The sequence below is a fragment of the Chaetodon trifascialis genome, chromosome 11 (assembly GCF_039877785.1).
Source record: "Chaetodon trifascialis isolate fChaTrf1 chromosome 11, fChaTrf1.hap1, whole genome shotgun sequence".
Taxonomy (NCBI): Eukaryota; Metazoa; Chordata; class Actinopteri; order Chaetodontiformes; family Chaetodontidae; genus Chaetodon; species Chaetodon trifascialis.
The window spans coordinates 19,771,485-19,783,846 of record NC_092066.1 but is presented as its reverse complement, the minus strand read 5'-3'; the positions used below and the strand labels follow the sequence as shown (position 1 = coordinate 19,783,846).

General features: G+C 42.4%; 1 protein-coding gene across 1 annotated transcript; it reads left to right on the top strand.

The window, feature by feature from the left end:
* Window positions 1-4,694: 4,694 nt before the first annotated feature.
* LOC139338985 (cysteine/serine-rich nuclear protein 2-like) lies at window positions 4,695-12,227 on the top strand. Its single transcript, XM_070974374.1, has 5 exons — window positions 4,695-4,814; window positions 7,411-7,622; window positions 9,629-9,891; window positions 9,977-10,279; window positions 10,663-12,227. Exons 2-5 carry the CDS (start codon window positions 7,412-7,414, stop codon window positions 11,626-11,628), a joined length of 1,743 nt encoding a protein of 580 aa, XP_070830475.1. The 5' UTR covers window positions 4,695-4,814; window position 7,411; the 3' UTR covers window positions 11,629-12,227.
* Window positions 12,228-12,362: the final 135 nt, after the last annotated feature.

The following is a 12,362-nucleotide window of genomic DNA, read 5'->3' as shown; positions in this document are numbered from 1 at the left end:
CACATCAATTTTTCAGCCTACATGTTGCACAGAGAGCCGGAGGACTCCAGGATGTTGGAGCCTGAGTAACTATGCTACAGAGATACAATATCACCCCTGGACCGGCCGCAGGATTAGGAAGCAGTACACGTGGCACATGGCCAGCACCTGTCACTTGGGTGTCACAGGAAGTTCTCTGGTGGCACCCCCTGAACTGATACCACTGCACAGACAAAAGGATGGCAGTTGGCGCATCACTTAAGGTGTCACTGTTGTGAAATTTTACCCAAAGTCTTTATCTGATGGTATTTTCTGAGTGGAGAAAGGCAGATTGGTATCTCTTTGACAGACATTTGGCACACAGTTGAGTTTAAAGGTGCTGAAAGCACATTCTCAATCAGCTTCTTACTTAGAGCAATGAGGTCCAACACAAACACTCCACTTTCCGCCTTAGTTGGAACAGGTTCCATATGAAATTCATGCTGTCATTTAAACTGTTTTTCTGCGTTCTTCTCAGTTGTTTTGAAGTGGGTGGAGCTAAGTTAGAAAAATGGTGATGTCACATATTTTTGTGTACCAATCAGAGTTCAGCAGCATTTGAATCAAAATGTGATAGCAGTTGTTGAGTAGTCTACAGTAAGGGTATAAATATTAACCAATACAACTGAACTGATACAAGAGTCTTGGATTAGGCTATGATGATACACAACCACATGTGCTTGCTGTGCTAACAAGAGAAACACAGAGAAAAAGGTCACTGGTGTAACTCACAATTGTGAGCTTCAGTTCTGCATTATGGGCATCAATCTACATACAATGTACACTGCATGCAGCTGTGTGCACCAAACTCTGACCCCCGTACTGTAATGTCACAGCACAAATACACAAACCGTTACAGCCATACTAACAATGTTTTTTCCCTAAACTTTAAGTTGCTTGTTGCTTATTTAGTCATGAATATTTAGTGGTATAGAGAAACTAAGTTTTGTTCAAGTCTGAGCACTATTTGAAAGTCTGCATTTAAACATAATTAAAACCAGGAAGCTGATGTCACTGCCTCAGACATGAATACTAGCATCTAAAAAGATGAGTAAACCTGAAGTAAAAGGAGCCAAGAATACCACTGACATAAAAAAGGATGACAATAATAACTGCAAGGACAATGTTGATGACGATAGCAGTCCTGCTGCTGCCGCTGCTGCTGATGATGTAGGCAATCATGATTCACTGCCTTTCCATCCTCTAAAACAGAAATGGCTGGGCTATATTTGCCCTTGCGACCATGGTGACGACCGTCAAAATATGACATCAGAGGCTATGTAAAAAGGAGCCAACTCATGTGTACATGTGACATTTCAACAAGAGGAGCCGGGGTAGACATCAATGATTCAGAGAGAGAGTAGGAGTATATTCTCCATTTCTCTGTATCATGAGGGAGTTAATCATGTTCTGTTTTCCTTATCGTTGCTCCTGCACTGAGCTGAACACTGACTATTTGTCTAATTCTGTTGTCAAGGAGGTCTGTTTCAGGAAAACAAAACAATATGCGGGCAGCATGTGGCTCCATTTGTCACCTTACACTATTACCTGACTGGAAAGCAATAACACACTGTCCAACACTACCTCACACTTCCTGTTATGCTCAGGAAAAGTGAGAGTGATCCGTAAAAGGGGCTAGATCCTTGTGATAGTATCCACATAAAGGAAGCAGGAACTGGGGCATAGTTTTACATGCCTGAAGCTTTGTCGAAGTCTGTCAGTGTATCGCTGTATGTGGGCCATCGCTGGCACAGCTTGACTGAGAAAACAGGGCCACAAGAGCCAGTGGCAGCAACCTGAGAGGCTGCCAGGATGTAGGTTAACTATAAGTTATGTAACATGGACTCCAAACTGAGAGCACAGTAAAGGTTTCCTCTGACTGTTCCTTCCCTACAAGCAGACATGAGATATGATCATCTTTCAGACACAGAAAGAGTGGATGACAATGTTGAGGAAAGCAGCTATGAAATAATGAATCTGAGCTGAGGCACTTCTTTGTTGGTACTAACATTTACATTGTTATCTGGGTCAGGCAGATGTCCATGGCTGCATTGATAAAGTGAATAGATACAGTAAATCGTGATAGAATGACTATACATCTACTGTACATTCAGTGCCTTTCAAGTGAAATATTAATTTTCCTCCATGATTCAGCTCCATCTCTGTTGGTACTGCACCAGTGTGGTATGAGGAAAATCTGCATCAACCTCCTGACTAATTCAAGCATACAAGAAAGTCACGCTGCGTGTGGTAACAGCCAGTCAAGGAAACAGGAAACTCCAAATGTATTGCACAAAAGTATTTTTGGACTGGCAGTGTGATTGTACTATAAATAGCCCTGTAGCCTCATGGAGCACTTTTATCATGTGTTATTAGTAAGTCACGCCAAGATCTCAGAGAGGATACAGACTCTCGGTGGACCTTCAGGCTACAAAATCTACCTTACATCAGCCACTTCACTAAAGGTCAGTACACTTACTCCCAAACAGTCCAAATCTGAGTATGAAATAAAGGACAGTTTTTTGTTATTTATGTGTTGTTTCAATATATTAGTAATTCCCTACATTCCTGCTGCACTGTCTCCCTGGTGTTTACTCCTCTCGCAGGTCAGTGGAACAGAAACACATACATGCACTACAGTGATCCCAGCCAAAGTGGGTCACACTCACACAACACACTTGAGTGCTGAGGTTGGGACAAGCAGTCCTTCCTCTGCCTGAACATCTGAACCAACAGGTATTTACTGGAGGTATTTGTGCAGTTTTTCTTCAAACTGAAACAATGATGGGGATCAACATGCGGTCAAAGCTCAGCCAGTCCATCTGTGAAGCTGTCGCTCTGTTTGTCTCTCTGAGCACTGAGCTTCATTTTCCTCCCAGTCGGGGATATAGAGTAGCCTATGATTATCTTTAAAAGCAGAGACATTGGAATGTTAATCCAGTCGCTTTACTTTTTCTTAACCCCCCCCCCAAAAAAAAAACAACAAAAAACGAGCACCTAAACAAACTTCAACTTCTAACTAAAGCCAACATTAACAAGAATATGCAGAAGACAATGAAGACACATAAACAGAATATAACAGGAAAGTGGGGAAGAAGATTTTTCCTTGAGTAAAACAGGGAAAGGCTTTACACCCAAATCCATAATCCTGCCCATCTACAGCTCCTCCACACTGCAGGGAGTTTCCTGGAGGTTAGGAGTGTCTGTCTTGAAACGCCATTACAGAGGTGCACCAGTGAGTCATATTACAGTGACGTAAGATGAATACCTGGCAGAGAGTGTCACCTTTAACAAAGGTCTGATCATCACTTTTATAAGGGGCAGACAGGGTTATGTAAGCAACAGAAGTTGTAAATTGTAATCATGACTGAATACTTACAGTGATGTTGAAATTTACATACCACTAATGTTGTGAGGAAGAAAAAAAAATCTAGTTTTAATATTTAAAACAGGGAAACTCAAACAGCATGGATTCAGATAGCTGGAGATCTGCAGATAGCAGATTTCAATTATATCACTTCAGTTGCACTATATTTAACTTTGTACATTAAGTTTTTAGTAGTGGTTAAAATCCACAATTTGGTATCTCAATTTCTTATTAGACTTTCTTTTGCTTCCATAGTTGCTCCCTGAATTACTGCTGTATCTGTCATAAATAATGCACATATTAAGAAATACAGTGAAGAAAAAGGGTTCCAAAAACGATTTAAAAAAAAAAAAAGTCAACTATAGGGTAACAATTCTATAGCCTCCAAAATGACCATTGAGTTGAATCAGCAACTCTGACAGCCTCATCAAAAGCTCAGAATATCAGCTTCAGCTTTTGTATGTGTTCCCATTATTTTGTCCACCCTCAAAATAAAAAAATAAAATAAAAAAATGTTGTGTTGGGTAAAAATGAAAAAAGGGGGCAAATCATCTGACATGCCACTACAGTCCAAATGAGTGCCTGTGTTCTAACTCGATTATAATGCTGGCTGATTGCCTTGTGATAATCACCAGCTGGAGTTTTAAAAGTTATTTATTTACCATATCAGTGACTGTCAGTGTGCAGTGAACAGAACAGACAGGGATCTGTGAGCAGTCGTGTCAGCGAAGCGTCTCCTGCCTCCGCGTGTGTCACCGTCTGCGTCAAGAAAAGTCAGGGGAGCCACAGAGAGAATTTATGCGAAGCAAGAGGACTTATCCGAAGCGAGATTATTCACGCTCCCAACCACTTCCGGTTTCCGGGCAAAGGAGCTCCTGTTCGTCAGCTAACTATGAGATTTTGCCTGCAAATATTAACCCAGTGTGTTTAAACTGAGCTAAAATGTTGCAAATGGCCTCTTTTATTTAAGATGGAATCGATCAAGTTAGGTTATTTTGATGTAGATAATGCTCAACTGATTTGAGACCGAGCATCATCAGTTGCTGGTCGTTAGTGAGGTTTAATGAGAGCGCTAAGCTGTGTTTCAATGACTGAAAATGTTTTCTGTTTCATGAAGTGGACTATCATATCCCTGTTGTACTAAAATATCACGTTTGGCTTCTCCGAAGGAAATAACCGTGTGGAGTTCCTAGCTTTCCTGACAGTTGAGCGCACGTGCTTCGCGTGAGGGGGCTGCACTATCTTGCTGCTTCATGTCGTGTCTTTGGGAGCTCCCAGCCAGTCCTCTCATGTTCACACTGGCACTACTGTGAAGCCTCACATAAACACAGGGGGACACACAATGCTCAGCTGGCCGGACCGCGGACAAGACCCATAACTTCGTGTCAGTTTCGGCCTTCTTTATTGTTATGCTGCTTTTCACTTCGTGGTGAGTAACCAACGAAAAAATCACAGTGTTACTCCCGTAGGGTTTCTGTTAGTAATTACTGGCGTTTAAATAGTAAACTTATCGTATTTTATGCTCATCACTTCGTATTACGTTTATCTGAACTGACGTAGCCTGTGTGTAATGTGGGCAATTAACGCACCACGACTGTTAATGTTACTGTTAGTATGTTTGACAAACACCCACACAGCGTACATTTGGTATCAGTGTTTAAACAAACTTCCTATCTCAAAGACACAGACTGCACTCTGTGTCTGTGCTGTCCTGCTCTGAGGCAGCAGAGGAAGTTTGCTCTGGTTTAAATGACACCATGTCTGTCAGTGTTACCGCTGCGAGGACCGCGGACAGGGTCGTCGTCGTAGCTGACGTGATTATAGTGTGTCTCCGCGCGAGGGGTGAAGAGGTCAGCAGCCTAATGACTGTTGTTATGCCGAACAGGAAACGGCTCGTGCACTCCTCCAATGAAAACCTGGTTCATCCTCGCCTTCAGCATTCCTGAAGGGATGTAAAGTGTGTTTGAGCTCATCAGAGAGATGACTGGGAACTCACTCTGCGTCATGGTAGTTTTCTTTTTTCAGTAGTGTCACTATATAAATACATGTTCTTAGCTACGTTAGTACATTAATACAGTGTAGTCCCCCTCCTGTTTCACGTGAACGCGCACGTGCACTCTGTGCTTCTGCTGCTTTGAACCTTTAAATTATTGATGTGGTCTCAGTGGATACCCACATGTACAGTAAAGTCTTTCCACTCTGTTGGATAATAAATGTAATAAATATGATATATTTGGGAGAAGAGGCAGCTGTAATAACTCTGCAATGCAGCATTCATAAGGCACATTTTCATTTTATTTTCAGGAATATTAAACAGTCGTGCACATGATTTCCTGCAGAGATGAATCCCTTTGCACCCAGCTGCCTGTGCAGCAGAGGGTTATGCAGTGTAAACTGTGTAATGGCACAAGAAGCTGTCTCTTGTTTCACCTCTTATTTGCTGATGGATCCAGGAAGTTGCTCACTCTGAGTACACACATACACGCAAGGCACACCAGTTTAACTGTTTGCTTGCTACAGACAATCACAAGCCTCTTTTGTTGTGGACTCGGCAAGTGTGTGTATTAGTGTGGGGAGCCCAGCTTGTCTGATGAAGATACAGAAGAAGTACAGATGAAAGCCGCTGGTTTATGTTGCTTCTTCTGACCAGAAAGAATGACGCTGTTTTACCTGGTGTGCTCTGTGTTTTAGGAAACACACACGCTGTACTGTTGTCAGTGGCTCGTGTTAGCTTGAACGTTCCCTACCATTCTCTCTGGGACTTGAGGGGAGGTCAGTCTAAATCCTGGTCAGCTGCTTGGACTGTATTACTGTCACTTATTGGACCATGGTGGATGTTGAGGTCAAACAGGTCTGATGTTTGGAACCAGAAAGAAAAGTGCAAGTTTTACGAGTGTATAGTAAGTTTGCAGACTTTAAAGAATAAGACGAGGCAGGTTTGACTTTTTTCTATCTCTGTTACTCCCAGTAAAAAAATTTAAAACCAAACTAGAGCTGAAACGTTTAGTCAGTTTGTCAATCCTCAGAAAATTAACAAGATATATGAATGTGTATAGTTGCCGATATTTAAAACAGTATATATTATATTTACTTATATGTATATATAAGTATATATAATTTAATTGTTAACTGCAGCCTAAACCACAGCAAGCAGTTTGCCTGTTATCCAAGAGGTCCCATTGTTTCCAAAAATGAATTAACAGCTTCTGCATACAGACCTGTGTAACAGACTATGTTGGACTAGACTAATAACAGCTTTTCTTTCCTAACGCCGCTCTCTTTTACAGCCTACTCTGCTGAGTTTTTCTCTTTCTCTCAGTCACTTTGAACAGCCCTGCTACGGTTTGTAACCCTGAAATTACTCATGTTTGGATTTCTTTTCCATGTTCACATCCAAAAATAGCAGCCACTTGAACCATTACACCCCCAGTCCTCAGCCATTGGATGGTCCGTTTCCACGTATTCATCACAAAAAACTTTAGGAATCATTGGAATGTTAATTACTCTGCCGGGAAAAGAGAAAGCAGAGCTGTTGATTTTTTTATTCTCAAGTGCTCAGCTGGTTATAAGTGAACACAGAATTTCAGTTCATATTTGCACACTTGATGAAACATCAGTTTGTTTTATAATCACTGTCAAGATGTAATTAGGCTGAACAAACTTGTGCCCTGAAACCGGCTTGACCGGCAGAGCTGCAGCTCTCAACAGGAAAGAGCACTCATTCCTCCAGATGTCATTTTCAAAACATGCATTATTTGATGATGTGCATTTGATCCCTCAACAGCAGAGTTAGCACCATTGTTGTTGTGTTACGGAATAATTATTTCATTATTAATTAACTGATTTATATTGTGTGTCATTTCATGTTCCTGTTCTAAAACTGCTGAAACAAGTGCTGCTGTTAAGATAAAGCTGCACAATGCATGACTTGTTTTCTTCCTCTTAGTGTATTGATCTGTGCATTTGTGACCACAGTGTGATAAATATTTAAACCGCTATCCCTTTTTATCTTTGTGTTCATGCAGAATGTATATCAACCACCACAGCCAAACGATGAGAGGCATCCTGAAGAGAAAGTTTGCAGAGGTAGATGACAATCCCTGCTACTCCTCCTCCTCTCCTCCATCCTCCCTCTCCTCCCCTGCCTCGTCAGAGTGGGAGTCCGACGGGGAGTGCAGCCCTTCTGACAACCAGGATTTTGCACCTCACAGCCCTTCTCCACCCACCAGTTTACCCAGTAAGTCTCCAGACCCACACCCACTGTGCTTTTTCTCCCCTCTTTCAAATAATTCAGACCTCCTCTTTATGTGGCTGTTTTCCCATCAGTGTCGTATAGGAGTGACTCTTATCAGCCTGCAGCAGCACTGGTATGAAAACGTAGACCTTAGGGTGGTTCTAGATAATGCCCAGTAAATGACTCGCCTCTGGACTGCCTGTGCGGTTGTGTAGAAATCATTTGCCTGAGCAATAGGATGTTGTGGATTTAATTTGAATAGCAAGGTCCCTTTAAACAAGTCATATCAAATAGCCTCATTAAGATATCACAGTACTGCACAGAGGGCTTGCAATGACAACATACTCTACAGTCATCGTTGCACAGTCTAAAACCTGATGTATAACAGGCGTGATATTGTGAGTGTGTTACCATGTCACAATAGAGTCATGGTGCAAACAGTGCCCCAGTGTGGAGCATTTAAGACAGACAGAGCAGCTGAGATGAGCTTAGTCAGCTGGTCTCAGTTGTTTACTGGCTGTAGGAACTAGAGTTCAGCCTCAGTTATGTGTGAAGGCTAGATAATTTGTTGGAGCCAAACTGTTAAACCAAACAGTAACCTGATGGATACCAGTGGTGGAATGTAACTAAATACATTTACTCAAGTACTGCACTGTACAATTTTCAGGCACTTGTATTTTCATATCAGAGGCAAATTTTTCATACACTTCCTGTCCACTGAAAACAGTGTTACTCCAAATGTGCTGACTCTGAAAGTTCCTGATAAACTGAAGGATTAACCGTTTCTCTCCCACTTCTTAAGCTAAATAAGCTATTTAAAAACCCTCTTGGATTAGCTGTAAAATACACTGTCTCAAAGCTGAAAAAGGGCTCATGAGCTCATGAAAAGTTGACTTTTTAGAGATACGTGGTTCTCACAGGACAGCGATGCTACAAACATATAATGATCTTAAAGAATATGATGCATTGCTGTAGATTTATCTACCCAACAATATATAAGGAAGTTCAAAAAAGCTCCACCTTAAACATCTACAGCAGCAAAGTGCAAGATACACATTAATGCAGCAGTAACATGAATCCAAAAACAATGTAAAACATTGACAGGGACCTTTTTACTGCACATCTACTACATTACTTTTCATACTTTAAGTACGTTCCGCTGATAATACTTTACTACTTTTACTACTACTTTTACTTAAGTGAGGTTTTGAATGCAGCATGTTTACTTGTAGTGGAGTATTTGCAGCGTGGTATTGCTACATATCCTTAAGCAAAGGGTCTGAATACTTCCTCTACCACTGATGGATGCTGAAGGCTAAACTGGCAGAAAGTCGAACTCTGTTCTGCTAAACCTCCAAAGAACAGCAGTTACACCCTGTTTCACTTATTTTTTCTCTGTTGAGATGTCCACTGTTGCCATGGACTCTTCGCTTGGTATTTCCTGTCCACATGTACAGTATGTTAAACTATTGACCCAAGCCTCTGCATTGAAGCACCTGTAGTGTGTCACCTAGTGGCCACTCAGAGACCTGCAGATGACAAACCACGGGTCAAAGTTCAGGGCCTGTATTTATCAAGTGTCTAGTTATTTATGAAGCTTCCTGCACTGACTTTCAACAAGGAGAAGGACTACAAGGTCAGAGTGTGACATCGCAGTTTTACAATATTTAAAGCTGCAAATAAAATAAAATAAAATAAAATAAAATAAAATAAAATAAAATAAAATAAAATAAAATACCAGAAGCAACTGTTAGATTTGATCTGGAAAAGGGCTCATTCAAAGATGCATCACTCTGATCAGTTTTGACCATGTACGAATGATTTTCTACTCTGAGACTGTTGATAAATGTGGGCCTAGAACATGACTGGTCTGACAGACATGCTCACGTTTTCACAGTAGAAAGTTGTGGTCCTACTTGTTAAAGCAGCAGGTGCCCACTTTAAAACTGGACCTGACAGCACCTCCCTTTTCCTGATGTTTTTGTTGTCTCTTTTTCTAACACGACCAGTTCGCTCCATCCTGAAGAGGCCCAAGCTTGCAGGCGCACAGAGCAACGTGTGCTTTGACAAAGTGACGGTGTTCAGTTTTCCACGCTGTCAGGGCTTCACCAGTGTGCCGAGCCATGGTGGGGCCACCCTGGGCATGACGCGGAGGCACAGCACCCTGCAGAGATACACTGTGACAGAGCATGCACTGGAGCAACAGCACAGGCGCAGAGTGAGGCTCAGAGAGAGGCTGAGAGAAGAGAGGCTTCAGTCATTTAAACACAAAGTGAGTGCAGTTCACACTTCTATATTTGTTTGCATTGCTTGTCTACACAGCAGTCTTCTGACTTTCTGTGTTGTGTTGATTCAAGTTGATCACCAGCGGGGCCATTGACCAGAGAGACGCAGACAGACTCACGGTGGATCAAATCCCAGATGAAGACACTGACGTCTGCATCAGTGATGCTGAGCTAGAGGATGGAGGTTTCCTTCAGCCGTTCTCCTCCAGACAGCGGCAGGCCCTCCTCCAGGTTTCGGGGGTGAAGCGCATAGACAGGGAGGAGAAAAGGCAGCTCCACGCCCTGCGTCTCTCCAGGGAGGCCTGTGGATGTGACTGCAGAGGCTTTTGTGAGCCAGAGACCTGCGCATGCAGCCTGGCAGGCATCAAGTGTCAGGTACGACACTTAAACAGAAACGAAAGCTAAAACTTCTAATGTACTACTACTTACACCTCAACATACTTTGCACAGGCACATTTTGTCTTCTGGTATGAATGGAGTTATGTACTGTGATGAAATGTGAATTAGGATTGAATCCGGACACACTCACCACAGTGGATGCTGTCATTTTTCTTAGCACTACTGTAATAAGCTGACAGTCAGGAGCCAGGTTTTAGAAAAGAGTAAAGACTGTGAACAGTGATTGATGAGCCAAAAACTCATTTTAGCTGCACTTGTTTCTCAGTGAATGTTAACGTCAGACCCTGGTGTCAGTACTCTGTCTTGTATTTGGGTTCCTAAAGCACTGATTTTCTCTTTCTGCTGTCTTGTACACACAGGTGGACCGCTTCAACTTCCCATGTGGCTGCAGTAAGGATGGTTGTGGAAACACCAAGGGGCGCGTCGAGTTCAACCCCAGACGTGTGCAGACTCATTACATCCACACCGCCATGAGACTCGAGCTGCAGAGGCAACTGCAAAATGAAGCACTGAGCAAAGAGGAGCAGACAAGTCTTCCAGAGGACCTTCAAGAGTATGCGGACCAGGATGAGGCCCATTTTGTGCAGACTGCACAGGACAAGGGCTGCCCCTTTGGCTTCACCATGGAGGAAGATGGTCTTCCTCTCACCATGCCCACCACTCCTTCCTTTCATTTCATCCCAGAGCGCTTGGTAGTGGAGGAGAACAGCTGCAGCAGCGACATGACTGAATCCTCTTGCTCCTCCTCTGACTCTGATGCAGCAGGATGCCTTAATGGGAGCCAGAATATCCCTGAAGTTGATAGAGGGTTGTCACGTACCCTCAGCATCTGTGATGATGATAACTACTCTCCATGCAGCCAGCTGAGGCACACAGGAGAACCACTGACACAGCACAGCGCACCTACTGACAGCAGGGGACCAGGGACAGCCAACACATTCACAGACGATATAAGCAGGACCTCACTGACAGATTACCTCGATGAGAATGCAAACCAAGCCAGAGACTTCCTCGACAATGATTCTCTCGAGGACTTCCCCAACACTCCCTCCCCCACTGTGGACTATTCCTCAGGCAGGTACATGGACCTGAGTCTTTCCTCTGACTCTGATCTGGAGTTCTTCGACAGTGACTACACCTCTGGCCCTCTGCACAGCTCTTTCAAACTCCACAGACACCTGGACAACTTCTGCCAACTCCAGCTGCTCAGCTCTATTAATTTGCCACAGTACGAGTCGAGCACCTACCTCCTGGAGTCTCTGATCGGCCTGACTGAACCGAGCCCAGAGCAGGGTTATGCAGTCAGCGATACGCAGCTTTTATAGCTGATTCAAAGCGCTCTAGTGACATAACAAGAAACTGAGTGAGAGAATTTAATGTATAAAGCACTGCCTTTATGTATTTGTAAGAATAATTCAATGTACAAAGAATGATTAATAAAATATTTTTTCCTAGCTAGATATGTTTTCTATTGCCTAAAAATAAATTTGCCTTTGTTTCAGAGAAACCGCACTTCAGTAATTAATATATGTTTTGTTTTTTCACTTCCTCAATCTATATAATGGTCTCTGACATATTATTTAAGCCCCATAGCTGCAGTTCCTTGAAGCTAAAGTAGTTGTTTAAGGTAGTATTTATTACAAAGCTCACAAGGCAATAAAGGCTTTTCATTTCAAAGTGTGTTTCTTCAGATATCAACAGAAATATCCATATTTTGCTGGCAGCTGGCCATCATATAAACAAGATAATCCACACTGATGCATGCAGTCAGAAGAGAAAAAACTACTGCCCCATTTTTAGCATCCTGCTTGTGAATTACGTTTTTAATAACTGCTAGTTCATCATGGATTATCCTGTATATGCATAACGATGTAGTAGGAATATTTCTGTACTGGAGTAATAAAACATTTTTACTTATTTATTAACTGATTTCAATTGTGTTTAATCAGTGGTATTTTTCTAATCATCTTCAGTACATGTGAAGAAACCAAGACTGGCCAAGCACCACATTACAGGAGCAACAATGATAATGATGTTTATAAGTGCAGAGCCGAGAAGA

What these genes read in the sequence shown, in the direction of transcription:
- LOC139338985 (XM_070974374.1), top strand. Translation starts at nt 7,412, where the DNA reads ATGTATATCAACCACCACAGCCAAACGATGAGAGGCATCCTGAAGAGA. An exon ending in TCCACCCACCAGTTTACCCA is followed by an intron (nt 7,623 to 9,628) that starts GTAAGTCTCCAG and finishes TAACACGACCAG; the next exon opens with TTCGCTCCATCCTGAAGAGG. An exon ending in TTCAGTCATTTAAACACAAA is followed by an intron (nt 9,892 to 9,976) that starts GTGAGTGCAGTT and finishes TGTTGATTCAAG; the next exon opens with TTGATCACCAGCGGGGCCAT.